Source organism: Schistocerca cancellata, chromosome 6 (genome assembly GCF_023864275.1).
Source record: "Schistocerca cancellata isolate TAMUIC-IGC-003103 chromosome 6, iqSchCanc2.1, whole genome shotgun sequence".
Lineage (NCBI taxonomy): Eukaryota > Metazoa > Arthropoda > Insecta > Orthoptera > Acrididae > Schistocerca > Schistocerca cancellata.
Window position 1 is genome coordinate 188,710,661 of NC_064631.1, and position 25,641 is coordinate 188,736,301.

At 44.9% G+C, this 25,641-nt stretch overlaps 1 protein-coding gene across 1 annotated transcript in view; it reads right to left on the reverse strand.

The window, feature by feature from the left end:
• The window catches only part of LOC126088239 (sodium/hydrogen exchanger 9B2-like), a 154,777-nt gene that overhangs the window by 88,600 nt on the left and 40,536 nt on the right, over nucleotides 1-25,641 (reverse strand). Inside the window, exon 3 of the mRNA XM_049906369.1 lies at nucleotides 14,571-14,782. Within this exon, the coding sequence (XP_049762326.1) occupies nucleotides 14,571-14,782 (212 nt within the window). The remainder of the gene's footprint in view (nucleotides 1-14,570; nucleotides 14,783-25,641) is intronic.

A 25,641-nucleotide genomic window follows, 5' to 3' on the forward strand; every position in this document is an offset into this window, starting at 1 on the left:
GATTATGTCCCATAAATGTTCGGTGGGGTTCATATTGGGCCTTATGGGTGGTCAGATAATTCCCTCGAACTATCAAGAACATTCTTCAAACCAACTGCGAACAGTTGTGACCCAGTGACATGGAGCATTGTTATGCATAAAAATTCCATTGTTTGTTGAGGCATAAAGTCCATAAATGGCTGTAAATGGTCTCCAAGTAGCCGAACATGACCATTTACAGTCAACGATTGGTTGAGTTGCATCAGAGGATCCGGCCAATTCCATGTAAACACAGCCCAGACCGTTATGGAGCCACCACCAGCTTACACAGTGCATTTTTGACAACTCGGGTCAATGGCTTCGTTGGGTCTGCGCCACACTCAAACGCTCCCATTAGTTCTTACCAATTGTTATAAGGATTCATCTGACCATTTCTCTGGGGGACACCATCCTGATGAAGCACTGTGTGTGCACGTAGAGAGGCTTGTGTATCTTCATGAAGCTGAGGGCTATGCCAAAGAAAGAGGACCTACTGCTGGAATGGCCTCAGCCAATGGATCAGACTAAAAGTGTCCCACAATGTCCCATCTTCCCTACCCACTCCTGGTGCTACCCAACTCCATGACCCAAGGTGTGATGCTATCCGTGCCAAGGGGTGCGTGACACATAGGAAGATGTGTCGCAAATGGAGCCTCGGGGATACCAGGCGACCTCCCTGAGTAAGTACCCCTGCACCGTGCAGGGTATTCGTGGTGTGGGCCTAGCAGATCACAAATCTCGTGGAACCAATATGGACACAATTGAAGAAAAAATAGAAAAACAAACTGAGGAGCAAACTGAGACCTCAGATATCCAAACATAGGGGTCAGTACCGATGGAAAGCATTCCCACTACTGAATCAGGTTCTAGACCTGAACCAGAAGTGGGAACTGTAACTGAGAAGCTAGACCAGGTTAAGATCAAAGGCTTGTCTGGGGCACAGAGGAGGAAACTACTCAGAGAACAGAGGAAAAATAAAGGGAAAGAATGGCTTCCTAAAGACAAGTAGAGGAAATTAAAGGGATTTGAACCTAAAACCCCCAGGAAGAAACTGTCTCAAGTTGAAGGGGATAAGCAGACCCCCACTACGTCAAAGACAGGTAGCAAGTGGATAAAGGAGGAATCAAAGACCCCTCCTCAATGTATAAGCGAGCGAGTACTGCAGTCTCGGTTTTTAGGAAGGCAGTTATCCAGGAAGGCTATCCACTGGTGGCCATCACCTCACAGCAGGAAGATTGGTACAGATGGTCCTCTTTGAAAAGATTGGGGGGGGGGGGGGACGCTGACCCAGGACCCAACTTCAGGAGAGTCTATCTAGATCGTGTTGGACTCATTTATGTGTGTTAGAGGTGCACACGGTGGAACGACTTAACGACAAGGTCCCCTTGATATCAATATGGATACCAAAGATACTTAAGGAAGTCTCTCCTAAGACACTGTTCGGGAAAGTAGGAGCTCAGAACCAAAAAGTCTCGACAGAAGATTGGAGAGTGATCAACCAGAAGGTTGCACCAGAAGGATGAAGCCTGGTAGTGGAGGTAGGAGAAAACTCCCTGAAGGCGATGAAGGAGCAGGACCTGAAATTGTTTTTACGGTTCTCGCACGACACCATCATGGTTCTCAAAGACATCAAAGATGGCAGAAAGACGGAGACTGGAGGTCGCTGCCAGAGGAGGCAGGAAGATGATGTGGTCCTGATGCAAGAACCCAATTTATAAACTACTAGCTATTAAAATTGCTACACCAAGAAGAAACGCAGATGATAAACGGGTATTCCTTGGACAAATATATTATACTAGAGCTGACATGTGATTACATTTTCAAGCAATTTGGGAGCATAGATCCTGACAAACCAGTACCCAGAAGAACCACCTCTGGCTGTAATAACGACCTTGATACGCCTGGGCATTGAGTCAAACAGAGCTTGGATGGCGTGTACAGGTACAGCTGCCCATGCAGCTTCAACACGATACCACAGTTCATCAAGAGTAGTGACTGGCATATTGTGACTAGCCAGTTGCTCGGCCACCATTGACCAAACATTTTCAATTGGTGAGAGATCTGGAGAATGCGCTGGCCAGGGCAGCAGTCGAACATTATCTGTATCCAGAAAGGCCCGTACAGGACCTGCAACATGCGTTCGTGCATTATCCTGCTGAAATGTAGGGTTTCACAGGGATCGAATGCAGGGTAGAGCCACGGGTCGAAACACATCTGAAATGTAAAGTCCACTGTTCAGAGTGCCGTCAATGCGAACAAGAAGTGACCGAGACGTGTAACGAATGGCCCGCCATATCATCACGCCGGGTGATACGCCAGTATGGCGATGACGAATACACGCTTCCAATGTGGTTCACCGCGATGTCGCCAAACACGGATGCGACCATCATGATGCTGTAAACAGAACCTGGATTTATCCGAAAATATGACTTTTGCCATTCGTGCACCCAGGTTCGTCGTTGAGTACACCATCGTAGGCGCTCCTGTCTGTGATGCAGCATCAAGAGTAATCGCAGCCACGGTCTCCGAGCTGATAGTCCATGCTACTGCAAACGTCGTCAAACTGTTCGTACAGATTGTTGTTGTCTTGCAAACGTCCCCATCTGTTGACTCAGGGATCGAGACGTGGCTACACGATCCGTTACAGCCATGCGGATAAGATGCCTGTCATCCAGACCTAGTGATGCGAGGCCGTTGGGATCCAGCACGGCGTTCCGTATTACCCTCCTGAACCCACCGATTCCATATTCTGCTAACAGTCATTGGATCTCGACCAACGCGAGCAGGAATGTTGCGATACGATAAACCCCAATCGTGATAGGCTACAATCCGACCATTATCAAAGTCGGAAACGTTATGGTACGCATTTCTCCTCCTTACAGGAGGCATCACAACAACGTTTCACCAGGCAACGCCGGTCAACTGCTGTTTGTGTATGAGAAATCGGTTGGAAACCTTCGTCATGTAAGCACGTTGTAGGTGTCGCCACCGGCGCCAACCTTGTGTGAATGCTCAGAAATGCTAATCATTTGCGTATCACAGCATCTTCTTGCTGTCGGTTAAATTTCGCGTCTGTAGCACGGCATCTTCGTGGCGTAGCAATTTTAATGGCCAGTAGTGTATAAAAGAGGTGTATCGGGTCTTGGTGGCACTGGAGGTAAGCTGATCTATGGTAGAAATCTAAGTAACTTCATTTATGTAAGAAATGGAATTTCTTTCATGCCAATGATGGATTTCTGCTCTAGGGATTTAGTGACCATTAAAATGGAGCAATGTGATGAAGGTATCACGAGGGAAGTTGTTTTGGCCTCAGCATACCTCCCTTATCAAGACAGCTACACTCCTCCCTTGCAGGAGAGGAAACTGGTAGAGATTTGCCAGCAAGGTGCGACGCCAATGCCCACAACCTAGTGTGGGGCAGCAAGGACACCGACAGTACAGATAAGTACCTTCTTGAATTCCTTTTAGCTAATAACTTAGAAGTCCTGAATAGGAGCAATGAACCCACATTCAGGAATAGCAGAAGGGAAGAAGTAACTGACATAAACTTTAGTTCCATGATGACAGGCAGCTATGTAAAACGATGGCATGTGGTGCTGGAGCCATCCTCATCGGACCACTTGTACATTAAATTCAAGATTGAAATGGGAATCAGATAGACCATGACCTATAGGAATCCCAGGAAACCAGACGGGGAGACATAGGAGGGACCTTGATTTAGGCTTATCGGAAATTAAAACATCGGTAAGGAATCCAGTAGAATTGGAGGAAGCAGCAGAGGCTGCCATAGTGACCTCATATCAAGATAACTGCACAATCACCAAGAAGTGCACAAATAGGTGTGTTTCTTGGTGGAAGAACAATTTAGAAACGCAAAGAAAACAGGTACAGAGACTGTTTAATATTGCGAGACGTAAATGACAATGGCCTAAATATCGTGAGGCCCTTGTCAACTACAATCTCGCAATCAGACAAGCAAAGGAGGCATCCTGTAAGGCATTCAGTGAGGAAGTGGAGAGCACGGCTGCACAAGCCAGACCGCACAAGATTCTCACTAGAGTACCAACCAATCCAGGAGGTAGGTTGAGGAAGGAGGATGGGGAATATGCAAAGACAGCACATGAGATGCTGGAACTGCTCCTCAAAACTCACTGTGTTTAATATGCTCTGCCGGACAGCACAGTCCAGAATGTGATCCAGGAGAGACAATGGTTCTCAGGCACTCGAAGAGAGGACTGGGAGTCCGCCAAGGAGTGTGTTAACTTTAATAAAATCCAATGGGCAGTGGGAACATTCCAACCGTTCAAGTCATCTGGCCCAGATGGAATTTTTCCAGCTCTCCTGCAACAGGCAGCAGAGAAGCTCATAAGAGTCCTATGCAGACTACTCAGGGTTAGCCTAGCAGTAGGAATCATTCCCAATGCTTGGAGGGCAGTGAAGGTTGTCTTCATTCCAAAGCCATGGATAATTTATCATACTTAGGCTAAGGATATGAGGCCAATCAGTCTGTCCTTCTTCATTCTCAAAACATTGGAAAAACTGGTTAATGTATATGTTGAGGAGAGGAGTCTAAGTACAGCTCCTCTACATTCAAACCAGCACGCATATCAAGCAGGTAAATCATGTGAGTCAGCTCTCCACCAACTCGTTGGGAAGGTGTAGAAAGCACTTCACTTTCAAGAAATAGTTGAATCGAGGGGGCCTTCAGTAATACGACCTTCGATTCCATGGTAAGGGCAGCAGAGGTGCATGACCTGGGGACCACTATATGCAGGTGGACCAGGGCCGTGCTTAGTGGAAGGAAGAGGCTACCATGATGAATGAAAAGATGGTAATTAACACCACTAGAGGCTTTCCACAAGAAGGATTTCTTGTCCCCTCTATTGTGGAATCTCGTGAACGAACTCATTGTGGAATTAAATTCCAGACAATGCTTCTGCCAGGGATACACAGATGACCTTGTCATAGTAATACTTGCCAAATTTATTGACACAGTTAGAAATATGACATAAGGAAGCTTGGACATTGTGCAAAATTGGTGCATTAAACAGGATCTGAGAGTTAATCCAAAGAAGACTATTGTGGTGCCATTTACGAAGAGACATATTCAACACTCAATTTGGAATCTAAAGCTCTTCGCTGAAACTCTACCTGTGAAGAGGATAGTGAAACATCTAAGGGGAAACCTTAGATGAGAAGCTAACATGGGCCCCTCACATTAAGAGTATCTGTTCCAAGGCAAAAAGTACTCTAGTGAGTACTAGAAGGGCTTGTGGCAAAAACTCAGGCGTAATCCCCAGAGGTATGCACTGGATATACACCACAGTGGTCAGACCTAGGATTTTCTACAGGGCTGTAGTGGGGCGGAAGAAGGTAGAACAGTGGGTTGCAGCTAAGGAGCTTTCTACAGTGCAGAGATTGGCCTGCATAACAGGCGGAATTAGCAGCATACCAACCGCTGGAATGGAAGCCATGCTGGACATGCCTCCACTACACCTTTGGATCAGCAGCTAGAGCACACAGACTTAAAACGGGCAAAAACTGGGTCTCATTCAGATATCGAGAATCATACACCAACCTAGTGAGTGAGGTAAATATAGGAATGGCTGGGGAAATGCGTGCCGACTATATGATAACTCCCAACTGCTTCGACAAGCCTTACAATATAATAATTGAAAGCGGGGAGCAGTGGGAAAAAACAGTTCGACACCATACGGGGGACATCGTTTGGTTCACTGATGGGTCGAAAACAGACCAAGGCGTTGGGGCAGGCGTGTACTGGATTCAGCCGAGACTGGAGGACATCATCTCTCTAGGAAAACTGGCCTCTGTATTTCAAGCTGAAATTACTGCAATCAGGGCATGTGTGGAGGAGAATATGTGTAGGTGCTACAAAGACCATAGCATCTACATCTATTCAGACAGCCAGGTAGCTCTGAAATCATTGGCAGCTCCTGCAACAAGATCTAAAAAAAATGGTTCAAATGGCTCTGAGCACAATGGGACTCAACATCTTAGGTCATAAGTCCCCTAGAACTTAGAACTACTTAAACCTAACTAACCTAAGGACATCACACACACCCATGCCCGAGGCAGGATTCGAACCTGCGACCGTAGCAGTCCCGCGGTTCCGGACTGCAGCGCCAGAACCGCTAGACCACCGCGGCCGGCAACAAGATCTAAAATTGTTGCAGAATTCCACAGAGCTCTGGAGGAGCTAGGGGGAAGCCATAGGGTAAACCTAGTGTGTGTCCCTGGCCACTCAGGGATCTGTGGCAATGAACAAGCCGACAGATTGGCTAGGATTGGGGCAACAATTCCATTTATTGGACTGGAACCTGTCCTGACAATCACGAAGGCTATGATTATATTAGAACTACGTAACTGGCTTAGGAAACAGCACGTAGGATATTATACCAAGGTCCATAAACAAAAACATGGTAAGGTAATGATACCGAAGCCATGTTTTAAAAGAAGCTCTGTAATCCTGGATTTTAACAGGAAAGAGATCAAACACATGATTGGACTGATGACCGGCTATGGGAAATTCAAAAATAACACCCACACGCAATGGGTATAAAGAAAGTGGACCCTAAATGTAGAATCTGTGATGAGCGTGGAGAATCTTCGAATGCATGGCATTAGAGAGTAAAAGATACAGAATCCTCGGGACAACCAGGCCTGAAGAAATTGTGTCTAACAAAAAACTGGTAGAGGGTCTCCTTGCACTATTTAAGGACACTGGTTGCTTTACTAGATAGACAGGGAGCGATACCGCACAGTAAACGTAGTTTCGATGCGGGCAGTGGCGGGTTAGACCTAAGCGGTTTTAGCTTCCCTGTTATATTCAAATGAAATCAGTCAATCATCTGACCAGGCCACTGTTTTCCAGTCGTCTAGAGCCCAACTGATATGGCCACGAGCCCATGAGAGGTGTTGCCAACGATGTCGTGCTCTTAACAAAAGGCAGTCGCGTCTGTCGTCTGCTGCCAGAGCCCATTAACGCCAAATGTCGCCGCATTGTCCTAACTGATACGTTCGTCATATGTCCCACACTGCTTTCTGCGGTTATTGCACGCAGTGTTGCTTGTCTGTTAGCACTTACAACTCTAGGCTAACACCGCTGCTCTTGGTCTTTAAGTAAATGCCGTCGGCCACTGCGTTATCCGTGGTGAGAGGTAATACCTCCTATCTGATATTCTTGGCACGCTCTTAATACTGTGGATCTCGGAACACTAAAAATTTCCGAAATGGTATGTCCAACGCGTACAGCTCCAATGATCTTTCTGCGGTCAATGTCTGTTAATTCCCGTCGTGAGGACATAATCACGACTGAAAACTTTTAACATGAATCACCTGAGTACAAATGACAGCTCCACCAATGTACTGTCCTTTTATGCCTTGTGTACGCTATACTATCGCCATCTGTACATGTGCATATCGCTGTCCCATGAATTTTGTCACATTAGTGTATGCAATGCATCATCTTTCGATTCAAAAAAATTTTTAGGTAAAATTCAACTTAATAGGGATTTGTGCGTTTTGTGACCAACTGGAAACAACAAAATGAAGAATGTTAAGCAGCGCCGTGTACAGTACTTACAACTCCACAGCACGTTGTCGCTTAGCATGTCAGGCTTTACGAACTCAATTAGGCCGGAGTAAACGAAAGACCCATTCAGACATAAGTGGAAAGCCACTGGCCAAAATTACTAGCGCGACCTACGATTCAAAGAATTTAGCATGTTCGAGTGTACAATGATATGTACGGGATGACAAAAACCATTGTGACCAATTGCTGAATAGCTGTCGTTACCCCAATGGAATACAGTACAGCAGTGACATGGATTCTACAAGTCACGGTTTCCGGATGTGGCATCTGATGTTTACGGACATGGCACGCAGTTCCAGCAAAGTACTAGCCATTGACCTGTGCACATAGGGCTGGCGTCTGAATGTGTCTTAGGTGTGTTACAGCGAATTTTGTGGTGAAGGCATCAACATGGCTTCACAGTCATGTACCTGACCTTGTGACACGGACAGCCATCCTGTTGGAAGATACCATTGCTGTTGGAATCAACGTCAAGTATGAAGGGATCCAGCTGGTGCGTAATAATGTTTACATAGTGACGAGAAGCTCTCGGTTTTCCAGCTGGCTAGCAGTCTTATAATATCACGACGTTTTGGAAAGTGTAATACTCATCATTTCGCCTGAAGACTGTATGACAGCTTTCGAAACTTCGCGCTATTTTAACACCGCCACCCAGTTGGGAAACCGAGATCTTTTAATCGATATCATATACTGGGAAATTCTGCATCCAGACAACGTTCACACGCTCCATAGCTGTCATGGTGCCTTCGTTTACTAGTACGAGTCCCACTGAAGACCAGCTGAATGTCCCGCTCAGCATAATATTGCCTCCATCAGCCTGTTTTCATTTATTTATTTATTTATTTTCAAGTAATTTTTCACCTAGATGGCTGTGTGTGCAGACACGATCATTGACCTGGTGTACCAAGAAACCTGACTGATCTGTTCAGGCGACATACACTCCTGGAAATTGAAATAAGAACACCGTGAATTCATTGTCCCAGGAAGGGGAAACTTTATTGACACATTCCTGGAGTCAGATACATCACATGATCACACTGACAGAACCACAGGCACATAGACACAGGCAACAGAGCATGCACAATGTCGGCACTAGTACAGTGTATATCCACCTTTCGCAGCAATGCAGGCTGCTATTCTCCCATGGAGACGATCGTAGAGATGCTGGATGTAGTCCTGTGGAACGGCTTGCCATGCCATTTCCACCTGGCGCCTCAGTTGGACCAGCGTTCGTGCTGGACGTGCAGGCCGCGTGAGACGACGCTTCATCCAGTCCCAAACATGCTCAACGGGGGACAGATCCGGAGATCTTGCTGGCCAGGGTAGTTGACTTACACCTTCTAGAGCACGTTGGGTGGCACGGGATACATGCGGACGTGCATTGTCCTGTTGGAACAGCAAGTTCCCTTGCCGGTCTAGGAATGGTAGAACGATGGGTTCGATGACGGTTTGGATGTACCGTGCACTATTCAGTGTCCGCTCGACGATCACCAGTGGTGTACGGCCAGTGTAGGAGATCGCTCCCCACACCATGATGCCGGGTGTTGGCCCTGTGTGCATCGGTCGTATGCAGTCCTGATTGTGGCGCTCACCTGCACGGCGCCAAACACGCATACGACCATCATTGGCACCAAGGCAGAAGCGACTCTCATCGCTGAAGACGACACGTCTCCATTCGTCCCTCCATTCACGCCTGTCGCGACACCACTGGAGGCGGGCTGCACGATGTTGGGGCGTGAGCGGAAGACGGCCTAACGGTGTGCGGGACCGTAGCCCAGCTTCATGGAGACGGTTGCGAATGGTCCTCGCCGATACCCCAGGAGCAACAGTGTCCCTAATTTGCTGGGAAGTGGCGGTGCGGTCCCCTACGGCACTGCGTAGGATCCTACGGTCTTGGCGTGCATCCGTGCGTCGCTGCGGTTCGGTCCCAGGTCGACGGGCACGTGCACCTTCCGCCGACCACTGGCGACAACATCGATGTACTGTGGAGACCTCACGCCCCACGTGTTGAGCAATTCGGCGGTACGTCCACCCGGCCTCCCGCATGCCCACTATACGCCCTCGCTCAAAGTCCGTCAACTGCACATACGGTTCACGTCCACGCTGTCGCGGCATGCTACCAGTGTTAAAGACTGCGATGGAGCTCCGTATGCCACGGCAAACTGGCTGACACTGACGGCGGCGGTGCACAAATGCTGCGCAGCTAGCGCCATTCGACGGCCAACACCGCGGTTCCTGGTGTGTCCGCTGTGCCGTGTGTGTGATCATTGCTTGTACAGCCCTCTCGCAGTGTCCGGAGCAAGTATGGTGGGTCTGACACACCGGTGTCAATTTGTTTTTTTTTTCCATTTCCAGGAGTGTATTTTCTCTGATTCAGGGTCCAATTTTGATAACCTCGTGTTCACTCCAATCTTATTAGACGATGTCGTTGGTTCAACCAGTTAACATGTCTGCCGCGCCCCATGCTCAACAATGTGCACTGAATGCTGTGCTCTCATAATCTTCTGCCTGCACTTACATTGCACTCTGTCGTCAGATCTACAACAGATCGTAGCCCACCTTGTTTTACAGACTGGGCAAGTCTGTAATCTCCACGTTCTGTGAGACGGTTCAAATAGTTCAAATGGCTGTGAGCACTATGGGACTCGACATCTCAGGTCATCAGTCCCCTACATTTAGAACTACTCAAATCTAACCAACGTAAGGACTTCACACACATCCATGCCCGAGGCAAGATTCGAACCTGTGATCGTAGCAGCGGCGCGGTTCCAGACTGAAGCGCCTAGAACCGTCCGGCCACAGCGGCCGTCTCTGTGAGGAGGCGCGAGCGTCCGACAACCTGTTGCCTAGTTGTTGTTTCATCTTCCTTCAACCTATTTCCATAGTTGCTCATAATAGTAGTATTTGAACAGCTGATTGGTTCCATTGTTGTTGATAAGCTCATTCCCAGGCACAGAGCTATAAGAATCTATCCTTTGTGGAAATCAGTGAATCTGTGAATCTCCGCAATTCCAGCCTTTATCATCGCTGGAATGACTGTCTGTGGCTCTCTGCTTCACGTATACGCTTACCCTACTGCATCACATGCCTGCAACGCTACTAGTTGGCATTCACTCTCCCAACATGTTACGGGCATAGTGTTTAGAGGCGTCAGTGTACTTGGCACACCGTTTAGTGAGCAGGAAATCGCAAAGCATTAATATACGAACCGTGACCAAAAAGTAAGAGGAAATTTTGTTTTTCTTAAGGGGCTCCGGAACGCCCTATACTTGCAATGTTAAAATAACGCTTATAAATTACATCTTTCCTCACAAAGTATTTGAGGTAGGAAGTTGAACTTTTTACAGATTATTTATTGGAATATGGGCTACAACTTAACACAGGGATTTTACAAAATTTTAGTTCAGTTATTAAAGATGATTTTTTTTCAATTGTAATGAAAATTCACAACATTTTTTTGCAATTTTTTATTTATATATTCAAAAATATACAGTTTTTTGGAAAAAGGCTGTGTTGAATTATGCAGAAGGTACTGTGTAACATTTACTGAAAGTTTGAAACAAATATGTTTGGAAGATTCTTAGAAAACATGTAATTAGTATGAGAAAATAAAAGTTTTGGGAATCGAGCGACAAAGATTGGATTAACTTTTTAGTGCATTCCAGGTCCATAGGATGGATTATCTTCATCCTCTGCAAACTCCTCCTCCAGCTTCCTCTTGTTCCTCCTCCTGTTTACTCTTGATTGTATTTCTAGACTCTTTACAGCCCTGTCTGCAGCCCGAAGGCGTTCCTTGTCTAAAGCAAGCATCGCTCGTACCATGTTAGAACCTATCTTCATTCGCATATTTCTAAATACCTTGCACCTTACAATGTTGCCATCATTGAAAGTCGCAACAGCATCATACACACCAAAGTGAAGTGTTTCTATTCCAACAAATACAGTCTTGGGGATTCTCGACCATATAACACTATTTACACTTTCATTGGGATTTTGAGTTTTTCCGTGAATACACTTTTTCAACAGTTCAGGTGCTGCTAAGTCTCTGAAAATAGGTTAGCCACAACACATACTTTATCTCACATCACTAAAATGTACCTGATGAACACGGACGTTAATAATAACACCATTTGACAGCAGTTCAACAGCGCCACAGTAGGTCACGACCATGTAGAACTCATTTCAAAAAAAATTTAAAAATAGTTGTAGTCTTCGGAATTGAATAAATTATGTATCTATTAAAAGGTAATAGTCTGCAGATTCAGAAAACGCAAAAAAGTAAAAATTGAACTTTTCATGATTTTGAGCCTTTCCGGAACCCGTAAAGAATCTTTATTTATTTATCAACATCAACTCCGTCGCCTTCAAAGTAAATCCTCTCATATGTAATACACTTGTGCCGGCGATTTTTGAAATCTTGGAAGCACTTCTGGAACTCTCTTTTCTTTATGGTGTTCAGCTCCTTCAGCGATTCTGTTTTTATTTCGTCAGTGGTGGGAATACGACGTCCTTTCATATTTCTCTTCAGCCTCGAGAGTAGAAGGAAGTAGCCGGGAGCCATATCTGGCGAATATGGTGGCTGAGGCAACATGACGGTTTTGTGTTTTGTGAAAAAATCACGGACAAGGATTGAGGTGTGAGCGGAAGCATTATCGGGATGCAGTTTCCTCAATTCTGGTCGTTCTCTTCGGACTGCTTCACGCAAACGGCGTACAACTTCCAGGTAGCATTCCGTATTGATCGTACGACCATAAGGCAGGAACTCACGATGCTCTATCCCACTGCAATCAGAGAAAACAGTGATAAGAATCTTCACATGTGATCGTACTTTTCGAATTTTTTTCTGTCGGTGCTCTTCGGGTAGTTTCCTTTGGGACGATTGGGCCTTCCTTTAAACGTCATACCCGTATACCCGTGTTCCATCACCGATTATAACCTTCTTTACTAGTTCTGGATCGTTGTCGACTTTACTCAGCAATACCTTAGCGACGTCTAGGCAACGTCGTTTTTGTTCGAAATTCAACAATTTCGGAACAAGGTTTGTCGCTACACATTTCATGCCCAAAACATCCGAGAACGATTGCTTGGTGTGAGCCGAAGGGTACGCCGACATCGCCAGGAACCTCTCTCAGATGGTGATTCGGCGATTTTCCCGTGATTGACGTTCTACGACGTTAGGGACGGCCGTCGTCTACAAAGTCTTCTCGACCCTCTTTCAAACGTTCATACCACTCGTAAACTCTTGTGTTAGTCGTAGTAGATTCTTCAAAAGTCACAGTCAACATTTCGAATGCGGTGCTGCACTTTATTCCAGTTTTCAGTCAAAATTTAACGGAGATTCTTTGGCCCATCTTTTTCGAACATAAACATTCGTCGATCACTCGAAAACAAATATAAGCTTTTCGACTGTCAACAATAAACTAAATAAAACGGCTGAATATACACTACTGGCCATAAAATTGATACACCAAGAAGAAATGCATATGACAAATGGGTATTTATTGGACAAATATATTATATTAGAACTGACATGTGATTACATTTTCACGCAATTTGGGTGCATAGATCCTGAGAAATCTGTACCCAGAACAACCACCTCTGGCTGTAATAACGACCATGATACGCCTGGGCATTGAGACAAACAGAGCTTGGATGCCGTGTACAGGCGCAGCTGCCCATGCAGCTCCAACACGATACCAAGGTTCATCAAGAGTAGTGACTGGCGTAAAGTGACGAGCCAGTTGCTCGGCCACCATTGACCAGACGTTTTCAGTTGGTGAGAGATCTGGAGAATGTGCTGGCCATGGCAGCAGTCGAACATTTTCTCTATCCAGAAAGGCCCGTACAGGACCTGCAACATTCGGTCGTGCATTATCCTACTGAAATGTAGGGTTTCGCAGGGATCGAATGAAGGGTAGTGCCACGAGTCGTAACACATCTGAAACGCAATGTCCACTGTTCAAAGTCCCGTCAATGCGAACAAGAGGTGACCGAGACGTGTAACCAATGGCACCCCATACCATCACGCCGGTTGATACGCCATTATGGCGATGACGAATTCACGCTTCCAATGTGCGTTCACCGCGATGTCGCCAACCACGGATGCGACCATCATGATACTGTAAACAGAACCTGGATTCATCCGAAAATATGACGTTTTGCCATTTGTGCACCCAGGTTCGTCGTTGAGTACACCATCGCAGGCGCTCCTGTCTGTGATGCAGCGTCAAGGGTAACCGCAGTCATGGTCTCCGAGCTAATGGTCCATGCTGCTGCAAACGTCATCGAACTGTTCGTGCAGATGGTTGTTGTCTTGCAAACGTCCCCACCTGTTGACTGAGGTATCGAGACGTGGCTGCACGATCCGTTACAGCCATGCGGATAAGATGCCTGTCATCTCGACTGCTAGTGATACAAGGCCGTTGGGATCCAGCACGGCGTTCCGTATTACCCTCCTGAACCCACCGATTCCATATTCTGCCAACAGTCATTGGATCTCGACCAACGCGAGCAGCAATGTCGCGATACGATAAACCGCAATCGCGATAGGCTTACAATCCGACCTTTATCAAGGTCGGAAACGTGATGGTACGCATTTCTCCTCCTTACACGAGGCATCACAACAACGTTTCACCAGGCAACGCCGGTCAACTGCTGTTTGTGTATGAGAAATCGGTTGGAAACGTTCCTCATGTCAGCACGTTGCAGGTGTCGCCACTGGCGGCAACCTTGTGTGAATGCTCTGAAAAGCTAATCATTTTCCTATCACAGCTTCTTCTTGGTGTCGGTTAGATTACGCGTCTGTAGCACGTCATCTTCGTGGTGTAGCAATTTTAATGGCCAGTAGTGTAGATTATACTCCCTTCACCACGTAAAACATCACCTGTAGATGTCAACAAAAAACTTGAGGCAATGGGCATTGTGGGTGGTTGCTAGTCACCTGGAGCCGCCTGTGGTCCGGCGATGCTGTAGGCGATGGCCCATGCAAGCACCGTCAGCACGAAGAGCGCGAAGAAGCGGGCCACCTGGCGGTACGAGGGACGCCGGGTGCAGGCTTGTTGGCAGCACTGCGGTGGGGTCCACGCTGGCGTGTTGTGGCAGAACTGCGTCGGGACAAGTAGAGTGGCTGCTCTTGGGGGGAACCACCGCCATCTGTGGAAACGTCCAGACAGCCGCCATGCTAGCTCTGCTCGCTGCCAGTCAACTCATCGCTATGTGCGATACTAGATTACTTAGTCATAGTGACATTAACACAAGTTTGGAGCCACCTCAGTGGAGTGAATTAGCTAAAAATGCAATCTCGAATTATACAATAACAGCTAAACAAAATTATTGATTTAGATCCGCCACCTACTGGGAAATCTCCAGCGTTCCCATGTGTAACTGCCTATCCTCATCTAACAATAAAATTAAGTTTCTCAGTGCACTTTATTCAAATAATAAAATAAATATTTTTGTTCTTTGCTAAAAATAATTTCAGAAAAGATGGTACAATAAATTATAACATATCACTTACATGAATGGGTGGTGTCTGTTCTTATCGTGGAATCCAAAGCTGTGATACGTATTATGTTAATTGAAGGGAGAGGGGGAAGAAAGTAAAGGAAAGTGAAGGAACTAATGATACCAGCTGCATCGAGACTTAATGCAGAATCAGTGGCGATGGGTGAAAATGTGTGTCTGACCAGAATTTGAAACCAGGATAGCCTTCTTACTAGGCAGCTGGATTAACCACTGGCCATCTGGACAAAGTGTTTCACGCAAATGCATGGATGTGTCGGCACACTCCCTCAAATCTAAAATTAGTGAAGATGGAGGAATGGACAGGATCGGATATGTGGTATTAGGTGAGAATGTGAGTCAGACCTTCCCCTCTAATTTACATAATATAAACTATCAGTTTTCTCACTACAGTCGAATAGTCATTGTTGTAGCTGTTCATTATACTATAACTTGAGTGCAAGGGTCTTACCTAGGGCCAGGTACTTCGATTTGGCTGGATTGTTGTAAATAACTACGAGATTTTATCAGCTGTATTCAGTTCTTTTGTTTCACTGGCATTTTCCTCAGTACAGGTTCCAATAGTAGCTGGACTATACCAACTTTCGTACATTTTCAACATTCAGATTGAATGATTGTCGATCAATTTCTACCAGATACAAGACATTCACCTTATCACACTTTGCTAAGAACTCATATTTGGATGCAGGGCAAAAGGTAGATTCCATATTCCTACTTTTCAAGAAGTGTTTGGCACAGTGCCCAATGCAGAATGTTAACAATATAAGTAGGCTGTTTATGTTTTCTTATTGGCAACGTTACGTAGCGCTCTGTATGAAAATCACTGGCTGTGCTGTGTGCAGTCTGTGGCTAGGTTGCATTGTTGTCTGCCATTGTAGTGTTGGGCAGCTGGATGTGAACAGCGCGTAGTGTTGTGCACTTGGAGGTGAGCCGCCAGCAGTCTTGTGAAATATTTTGAAGACATATTGCACAAGAATTAGTACCTGTCAAACCCATACAGCCCCTCAGAACTCATCCGCATTTGCTTAATCAAATTACCTGAACATTTACGACATATTTTTTTTGCAGGACGTTGCAAAGACGACATTGAAGCTTTTCAGGGACTCTTACAAGAATTAGAAATTGACACTGACAATCGCGGAATGCGAAAACAGGAACACAACAATTACAGGTCACATCCGTCGCAATTCCGCAATGAAAGAAATAATAACTGGACACGACAAGGCTATTCTCACAACACAAATCGTGACCAAAACAGACACCACCCTTATGACAACCATTGGCAGAATAATAGGTAAAGAGAAATATCGCACTTCCGTAGTAATGAATATGACAGAGATGACCACAGAAACAGACAATATGGGAACCAAAACAATTATTATCAAGGGAGACAGAATAACTTTAGACGCAACGGTCCAGCGCGCAGTTACGATTCAGGGAGAAATTCTCCACCACGTCACCGACTAGAAAGAAACTATGGAATCTACCGACATGGCGACAGACGTTATGATTGTAACAACAGACCTGAATTCCATCAGAACTGGCGAGCTTCAAACAGGGCAGGGCGTTCTCGTCAAGGCTAATCCCAATAACGACGCGCGCCAACAAAGAAACAGACAATGACTCGCACCGCAGGCAGCCACGTGCGCCGGCTGGCTCAGAGAAAAATAACATAGACGCTAACCTTGAGAAAAATTCCAGTATTCTTTACCGACGTATACTGAATGATAATTGCGTTGAAGTTGAAACTCTGAGTACTATGAAGAGTAAAGGATTGCACCACACTTCACTTATTGAAAGATAATCTGATTTTTAACTTAGTCTTTGCCATAAAATTTTTCACTTCATGCTACTAGTACAATTTGTCACATTGAGAAACTGTTAACATGCAACAATGTTTTGAAGTTAACTATCCAGTCTATAACCTAGGGAACATATTTAGACAGTGTTTACGAGTGCATTATTACAGTGAACAGACGTCACAGTGTTATTGTGTGTGTACATTCTTGCTTGTTATTTGCACGATTACATAATGACTATAAGGCTTACATACTTAGAACATATACTGCTAATGAGATTTTAATGCAACATTTTGGTTTAGTTGAAAAGACATTCTTTATTTGAAGTACTTTCTGTGAGATTAAAGATGACATAGTATTTGGTTTCTTTGACAGCTACACGATTACATCACTACACTACTAATGTGTGACACAATTTACATTGTTGCTTTTGTGGTGTATCTGTTTTATATCTGCACAGTTTTTCTGTATTATTCTGGAAAGTAAAACATGTTTTATTAGTAACTTTTGTGGTATAGCTACAATGAGACTGCCTTTTCAGTAGTAGAACAATACGTTACAGCCCAGTACTTTCTTCATCACGGCAATAAGCGTAATAACTGAGATATCTATACGCAAAACATTTCACTTTTGTTTATCATGAGGTAAGTACATTGGCTTCTGCAGAACTTAGCTTTCGGAGGACGATAACTATGACACTTCCACAGAGATTATCTTACAACAAGACGCACAGTTTAGCGCTACAGTACATGTATTTGAATGATTAATTTTGTACTTAAATCATTTATTTTTAAAGATATTTGAAGTACAATGATACAAAGGTTTTCCGTGATACATTTCATTCCATTGCTGTAATCTGTAACACCTGAGGGTATAATTACATTAATCATCAGGGGGTACACGCCTACTTTGTGTACCATATATCTGGCAAGCACAAGGAGCCCTAGCTAATATGGTATTTGCTTATACAACTTTACACATCGGTACCATATTTCTCTAACACATAAAATACACAGCTATCTGATCATTTAGCTGAGAGATAAACATTTTTTTTACTATGTCAGTGACAGATATTTACGCAATTACACAGTTGGATAACTTCACACTTATGAAATTGTATTTTGTCTGTACTTGTGAATTGTTCATATTTTTTTGGAACCATTGTGATAATATGAGAGCTTTGAATGATGTATTTGGTATGAGATCATGATTTTTAAAGTACATTTGAGGCAGATGACACTATTGAAATGAGCAGAGAATACTTTTTTAGGTTTTGACATTATTGCAGAAATCTACGACGTTTTTGAGATTTGGCTGAGGTGTTATGGTGTTATTATTACGACGACGCTGTGTATTATGCTTTTGAGGTATGTTTATGATCAATAAGCTGATGCTATATGAGGAATTTGATTATGCTATGTATTTATTATGATGAAATATTGAAGTGTCGCCGCAAGATTGACGTGTCGACGAATATGTGCATGTGTAATAAGGTAAGGAATAATGAGTAGTGGTTAGGGACTCTGACTTATGAAAAGGATGTTGGAAACCAAGAAATGTACTTTAAGAGTTATGAAATGTGTGTATATGCGTGAATGTCTCACAATGCCGGCGAACATTTTTTGGACACTGTTATATTTATAGGATATTGTTTCTACACATTTGTAACGCAAATTCTCGACCTGTGAAATTTTTTATATGAGACTGTCACTGTAGCGGAAACTGTTGTATTTCGGTAAGAAAGGTAAGTGACCGTGACGTAATGTGTTGTGAGCCCCAGGTGTGCCATCCGCCTTGAGAAAAAGTCATTAGGTGGAGAAGAAAGAGGCCATTATCCTCGCTATTGACATTTCTTTGTAGAAAGCATCGCAAATATGACACGCTCAAACTTGAAAACATGATTACACTGTAGAGTTCTTAATTTATGATATTTACTGAAATGAAATGATGAGAAACATTTCACATCTATTGTCTTGGTAGTTGAAAGATTGTTTACTGCATTATGAAATGCCATATGGCTAGTGAATGGCGTTTCACGCCTTGCTTTGCCTATTTTGTTTAATATCTAGTTTCTAGCTGCACTGCAGCATTGGTTAAAATAAAATTTTATAGATGTACTAATATAAATATTTTATGCCTACAGATCCAGTAAATAATAACTCTATGATGTACTTAAAAAGAAACGAAGGAGCACAAAAAGACATTTCCCTTCACAGGAATTGCATACGGAATTTTCTTTTCAACTACTTGGTAATTTGTTTGGTAGAATAACTTCTTGTGGTGCACCACTTTAATTACATAGACATTAAGATGTGAATATACATTTCCCTTATCTGCGTTGTTGTCTTTAGTGTACTATTTTTTCTGCTTGTGGGTTTGTCATGTTTAGATATAAGTTATTACATTTACTGTTGCTAGCTTTGCCAATTTGCATTTCTTTCATTGCTGTTTGTGATAATTGTTTTGTGCTGCTGCATTGCCTCATCCCTTAGTTTAGCATCTGAGCTCTGTAGATTTAAGTTAGCTTAAGAGGGGGTAGCCTATATAAGAGAATGAGTTATGATGAATTGGAAGAAATGCATTGAGAAGCTATAAGAAAATGGTTTGGCAAAAAAGGAGTGTACAGTGTAGAAAAACTATTTTTGAAAGAGGATGTGAACAGAATACAGAAAGTATGCTTGGATAGGATTTTTTTTGGTGGAAACAAATGTTGAAATAAGAGGAAAGATCTATGGAATGACGTTTTGTGTTGGACTGCAGTACCAAATGTTACACTGGAAACAAACCCTGTCCTTTCCTCCTGTGTTGTCCCACTATGTATTTGTGTACGCTTGTGTATTTGTTTTCTTCCTGTCTCTGTGTGCGGTTTCATAGAATTTTTTTTCTCTTCTAATACTAAGCTACATTCACTATGATGAGGAATACTGTTATCATCAAATATAATTTGCATTAATAATATGTTATTTACTTTGTAAAGATGTTTAGACATTATTTATTCTGTTTTGTTTTAATGCTCATGTGTGAAGCTGATGTTTCAAAAGTTATTCTGATCTTTTATGTATTTACTTATGTCATAATTCCTGTAACACTGATGTATATGTTTATTTCTATTGCTTTGTAAAGCCCCTACTACTACAAATGTTATCAGTATTGTTATGTTCTTTAATGATGTATTTTGTACCTTTGTTATTGTATTCTTATGTTATAAAATTGTAATTGATACCAGTTCATCAAATTAAGTAACTTGTAAGTTACATTTCCCTGCACACGTTTCTGTTGGTCATAGTACATGGACAATATGTGAGAAGAGGACTGTTAGTGTTTGGACGTGTGTTAATAATTCAGCAAGGGACTGATTAACAGCATTGCTGGTTCTAAGGACAATTCCAAAAACTTTGTGAGTGGTTTGTGAGTGGTTTATGGACTTGCTATATTCTCCGCAAGAAGTTTCGATGGTGATTGTGCACCTGTACAGTCGCAACAGATGGCTGCTGGCCGTCTCTACAAGGACTACAGTGGGTCTGCATCTTTGATGGCCCACCAATACCATAATCTCTACAAGGACTGAAGTGGGTCTGCACCTTTGATGGCCCACCAATACCATAATATCTACTAGAACTACAGTGGGTCTGCTCTGTGTTGACCTACCTACCATATTCTTCCAAACTTCGACTGACTCTGCTGTGGGTTTGCTCTGTTGTGGCCCATTACTTGTCTGCATGTCAAGAGTCAGCACTGTCTTTCCGTTGGAAGGACAACACTACTTCTTCAAGACTGCATGGAAATCCACTACTTCCGTGTGCATTCTCTTTTACTGCTCAGACTTTGAGAAAAAAAAAAACAACACTGCAATTTTACTGTGATGAATGATCAGGACTGTCTTTATGGACTGTGAGAAAATTTTATCTTTTGACCAACATTGTACCAATAAGTGTGTGCTTTTGATATCTTTGTTATTGTAATTATTAAAAATTTTATCAAATCATTATTGCGCACTGCCCAAAACAATTTGTAAAATTTTTTGTGGGGTGCATGGGGGCTATGTAAGTAGGCTGTTTATTTCTTATTGGCAACGTTACGTAGCGCTCTGTATGAAAATCAATGGCTGTGCTGTGTGCAGTCTGTGGCTAGGTTGCATTGTTGTCTGCAATTGTAGTGTTGGGCAGCTGGATGTGAACAGCGCATAGCGTTGCGCAGTTGGAGGTGAGCCGCCAGCAGTGGTGGATGTGGGGAGAGAAATGGCGGAGTTTTGAAATTTGTAAGACTGGCTGTCACGAACTGCTATGTATATTATGATTTTTCAACACTATTAAGGTAAATACATTGTTTGTTCTCTATCAAAATCTTTCATTTGCTAACAATGCCTATCAGTAGGTAGTGCCTTCAGTAGTTTGAATCTTTTATTTAGCTGGCAGTAGTGGCGCTCGCTGTATTGCAGTAGTTCGAGTAACGAAGATTTTTGGTGAGGTAAGTGATTTGTGAAAGGTATAGGTTAATGTTAGTCAGGGCCATTCTTTTGTAGGGATTTTTGAAAGTCAGATTGCGTTGCGCTAAAAATATTGTGTGTCACTTTAGTGAATGTTTCAGTACGTTCAGTTTTGCTCAGCTGTTTGAAAAGCAAATAATGTAAGAGGTTTATCAGCACAGTAATTCATAAATTTTTCTATGGGGACGTTTCAACAAAGGCCCGAGAATACGAATTACGTCCTCAGACATAAGAGTGGCTCGAAGACTTTTTAAGTAACAGAACCCAGTACGTTGTCCTCAGTGACAAATGTAAATCAGAGACAAGAGTACCGTTTGCAGCACACCAGGAAAGCACGATAGAACCAAACTTGTTCTTTATGCATGTCAATGCTGTGATGGACAGGGTGAGAAACAGTCTGCGACTGTTTGCTGACAGCGCAGTCGTATACGGGAGCGTATCGTCATTGAGTGATTGTAGAACTTAGCACTGTTATTTAGTATGGTGAATGTCACCTTGCTCCAAATGTAGAAAAATGTAAGTTAATGAAGATGGGTAGAAGAAACAATCCTATAATGTTCGAATACAGTATCAGTGATGTCCTGCTTGGCACATTAAATATTTATACGTAACGTTGCAAAGTGTTGTGAAATGGAACGAGGAGGTAAGGACGATAGAAGGGAAGGTGAATGTTCAACTTCGGTGTATTGGGAGACTTTAGGAAACCGTCCTCACCTATAATGAAGACCGCTTAAGGAACACTTGGGCGACCCATTCTTGAGTTCAGCCACTTTGTGGCCGAGCGGTTCTAGGCGCTTCAGTCTGGAACTGCGCTGCTGCTACGGTCGGAGGTTCGAATCCTGCCTCGGGCATGGATGTGTGTGATGTCCTTAGGTTAGTTAGGTTTAAGTAGTTGTAAGTCTAGGGGACTGATGACCTCAGATGTTAAGTCCCATAGTTCTTAGAGCTTTTTGAACCATTCTTGAGTTCTGCCAGAGTGCTTCGAATTCCCGCCAAACCAGATTAGAGGAAGACATCAAAAAGTTCAGAAGCGTACTACTACATTTGTTACCGGCATGTTCGATCAACATGGAGATGTTTCGGAACTCAAATGGGAAGACGACGATCTTTTCGCGAATCACTGTTCAGAAAATTTACAGAACAGGCATTTACAGCTGACTGCAGAATGGTTCTACAGCCGCGAACGTACATTTTGCGCAAGTACCGCGATCTCAAGATAAGAGAGAAATTATAGCTCGTACGGAGGCATATACACTCCTGGAAATGGAAAAAAGAACACATTGACACCGGTGTGTCAGACCCACCATACTTGCTCCGGACACTGCGAGAGGGCTGTACAAGCATGATCACACGCACGGCACAGCGGACACACCAGGAACCGCGGTGTTGGCCGTCGAATGGCGCTAGCTGCGCAGCATTTGTGCACCGCCGCCGTCAGTGTCAGCCAGTTTGCCGTGGCATACGGAGCTCCATCGCAGTCTTTAACACTGGTAGCATGCCGCGACAGCGTGGACGTGAACCGTATGTGCAGTTGACGGACTTTGAGCGAGGGCGTATAGTGGGCATGCGGGAGGCCGGGTGGACGTACCGCCGAATTGCTCAACACGTGGGGCGTGAGGTCTCCACAGTACATCGATGTTGTCGCCAGTGGTCGGCGGAAGGTGCACTTGCACGTCGACCTGGGACCGGACCGCAGCGACGCACGGATGCACGCCAAGACCGTAGGATCCTACGCAGTGCCGTAGGGGACCGCACCGCCACTTCCCAGCAAATTAGGGACACTGTTGCTCCTGGGGTATCGGCGAGGACCATTCGCAACCGTCTCCATGAAGCTGGGCTACGGTCCCGCTCACCGTTAGGCCGTCTTCCGCTCACGCCCCAACATCGTGCAGCCCACCTCCAGTGGTGTCGCGACAGGCGTGAATGGAGGGACGAATGGAGACGTGTCGTCTTCAGCGATGAGAGTCGCTTCTGCCTTGGTGCCAATGATGGTCGTATGCGTGTTTGGCGCCGTGCAGGTGAGCGCCACAATCAGGACTGCATACGACCAAGGCACACAGGGCCAACACCCGGCATCATGGTGTGGGGAGCGATCTCCTACACTGGCCGTACACCACTGGTGATCGTCGAGGGGACACTGAATAGCGCACGGTACATCCAAACCGTCATCGAACCCATCGTTCTACCATTCCTAGACCGGCAAGGGAACTTGCTGTTCCAACAGGACAATGCACGGCCGCATGTATCCCGTGCCACCCAACGTGCTCTAGAAGGTGTAAGTCAACTACCTTGGCCAGCAAGATCTCCGGATCTGTCCCCCATTGAGCATGTTTGGGACTGGATGAAGCGTCGTCTCACGCGGTCTGCACGTCCAGCACGAACGCTGGTCCAACTGAGGCGCCAGGTGGAAATGGCATGGCAAGCCGTTCCACAGGACTACATCCAGCATCTCTACGATCGTCTCCATGGGAGAATAACAGCCTGCATTGCTGCGAAAGGTGGATATACACTGTACTAGTGCCGACATTGTGCATGCTCTGTTGCCTGTGTCTATGTGCCTGTGGTTCTGTCAGTGTGATCATGTGATGTATCTGACCCCAGGAATGTGTCAATAAAGTTTCCCCTTCCTGGGACAATGAATTCACGGTGTTCTTATTTCAATTTCCAGGAGTGTAGATAGTCGATTTTCTCTCGGTCCCTTCGCGAATGGAATAGGAAAGGTAATGACTATTAGTGGTAGAAGGTACACTCCGCCACACGCACCATACGGTGGCTTACGGAATATGTATGTAGATGCAGAAGTCCACTTTAGTAAAGCGTGCGGGACCTTGACAGTGATGGAGCCAAAGCTAATATTCGTGAAATTCACAGCCTCTTAATACACACATCAAAAAAAGTTTTGCATCAGCCCGGTTCCCAGAACTCCTGAAGACAGACGTAGACTGTGGATACTGTATCACAGACACAGTCCCTTTGACTGTTCAGATATGTCACTAAACCCGCCCAAAGACGCAAACAACCATGCATGAGCAGTGGCTATTAGACGGAGAGGGTCCGACAGCCGATCAGTTCTAGTCATTCCACCAAGAAGGAGGTAAACGGCTCGTGTTGTCTGTCGCTCAATCGTGCCTAGACGTTCAATACCACGGTTCTATCGCGTCCGCATTGTTACTTTGTGCCAGGAAGGGCTCTCAACTAGGGAAGTGTCCAGGCGTCTCGGAGTTAAGCAAAGCGAAGATGTTCGGACATGGAGGAGATACAGAGAGACAGGAACTGTCGATGACATGCCTCGCTCAGGCCACCCAGTGCAGTGGATGACGGCTACCTAAGGATTATGGCTCGGAGGAACCCTGACAGCAACGCCACCATGTTGAATAATACCTTCTGCAGCCACACGACGTCGTGTTACGACTCAAACTGTGCGCAATAGGCTGCATGATGCGCAACTTCACTCCCGACGTCCATGGCGAGGTCCACCTTTGAAACCACGGCACCATGCAGCGCGGTACAGATGGGCCCAACAACATCCCAAATGGGCCGCTCAGGATTGGCATCACGTTCTCTTCACCGATGAGTGTCGGATATGCATTCAAGTAAACAATCGTCGGAGACGTGTTTGCAGGAACCTGGTCAGGCTGAACGCCTTAGACACACTTTCCAGCGAGTGCAGCAAGATGGAGGTTCCCTGTTGTTTTGAGGTGGTATTATGTGGGGCCGGCGTACGCTGGTGGTGGTCATGGAAGGCGCTGTAGCGGCTGTACGATACGTGAATGCTATCCACGGACCGACAGCGCCACCTTATCGGCAGCATATAGGCGAGGCATTCGTCTTCATGGACGACAAATCTTGTGAATGACTTCCTTCAGGTAACGACATCGCTCGAATAGAGTGGCCAGCATGTTCTCCAGACATGAACCCTATCGAACGTGCCTGGGACAAATTGGAAAGGGCTGTTTATGGACCAATTTGACCCACCAACCACTCTGAGGGATCTACGCCAAATTGAGGAGAAATAGGCAGTGGCGAAGCACGCGCTTTGTGAGACCAAGCACATAAAGAAAAATTCGCCGAGACGGAAGTTCTTGCTGTGGACGGAAGCCGCAGAAATCCACAAGCATGACAATAGCTTTGACAAGAAAGAGGAAAACCTCAAACATCCTGGATTCCCATGATGTAGCGAACGACCACTGCAGGTGGCAAGGGGA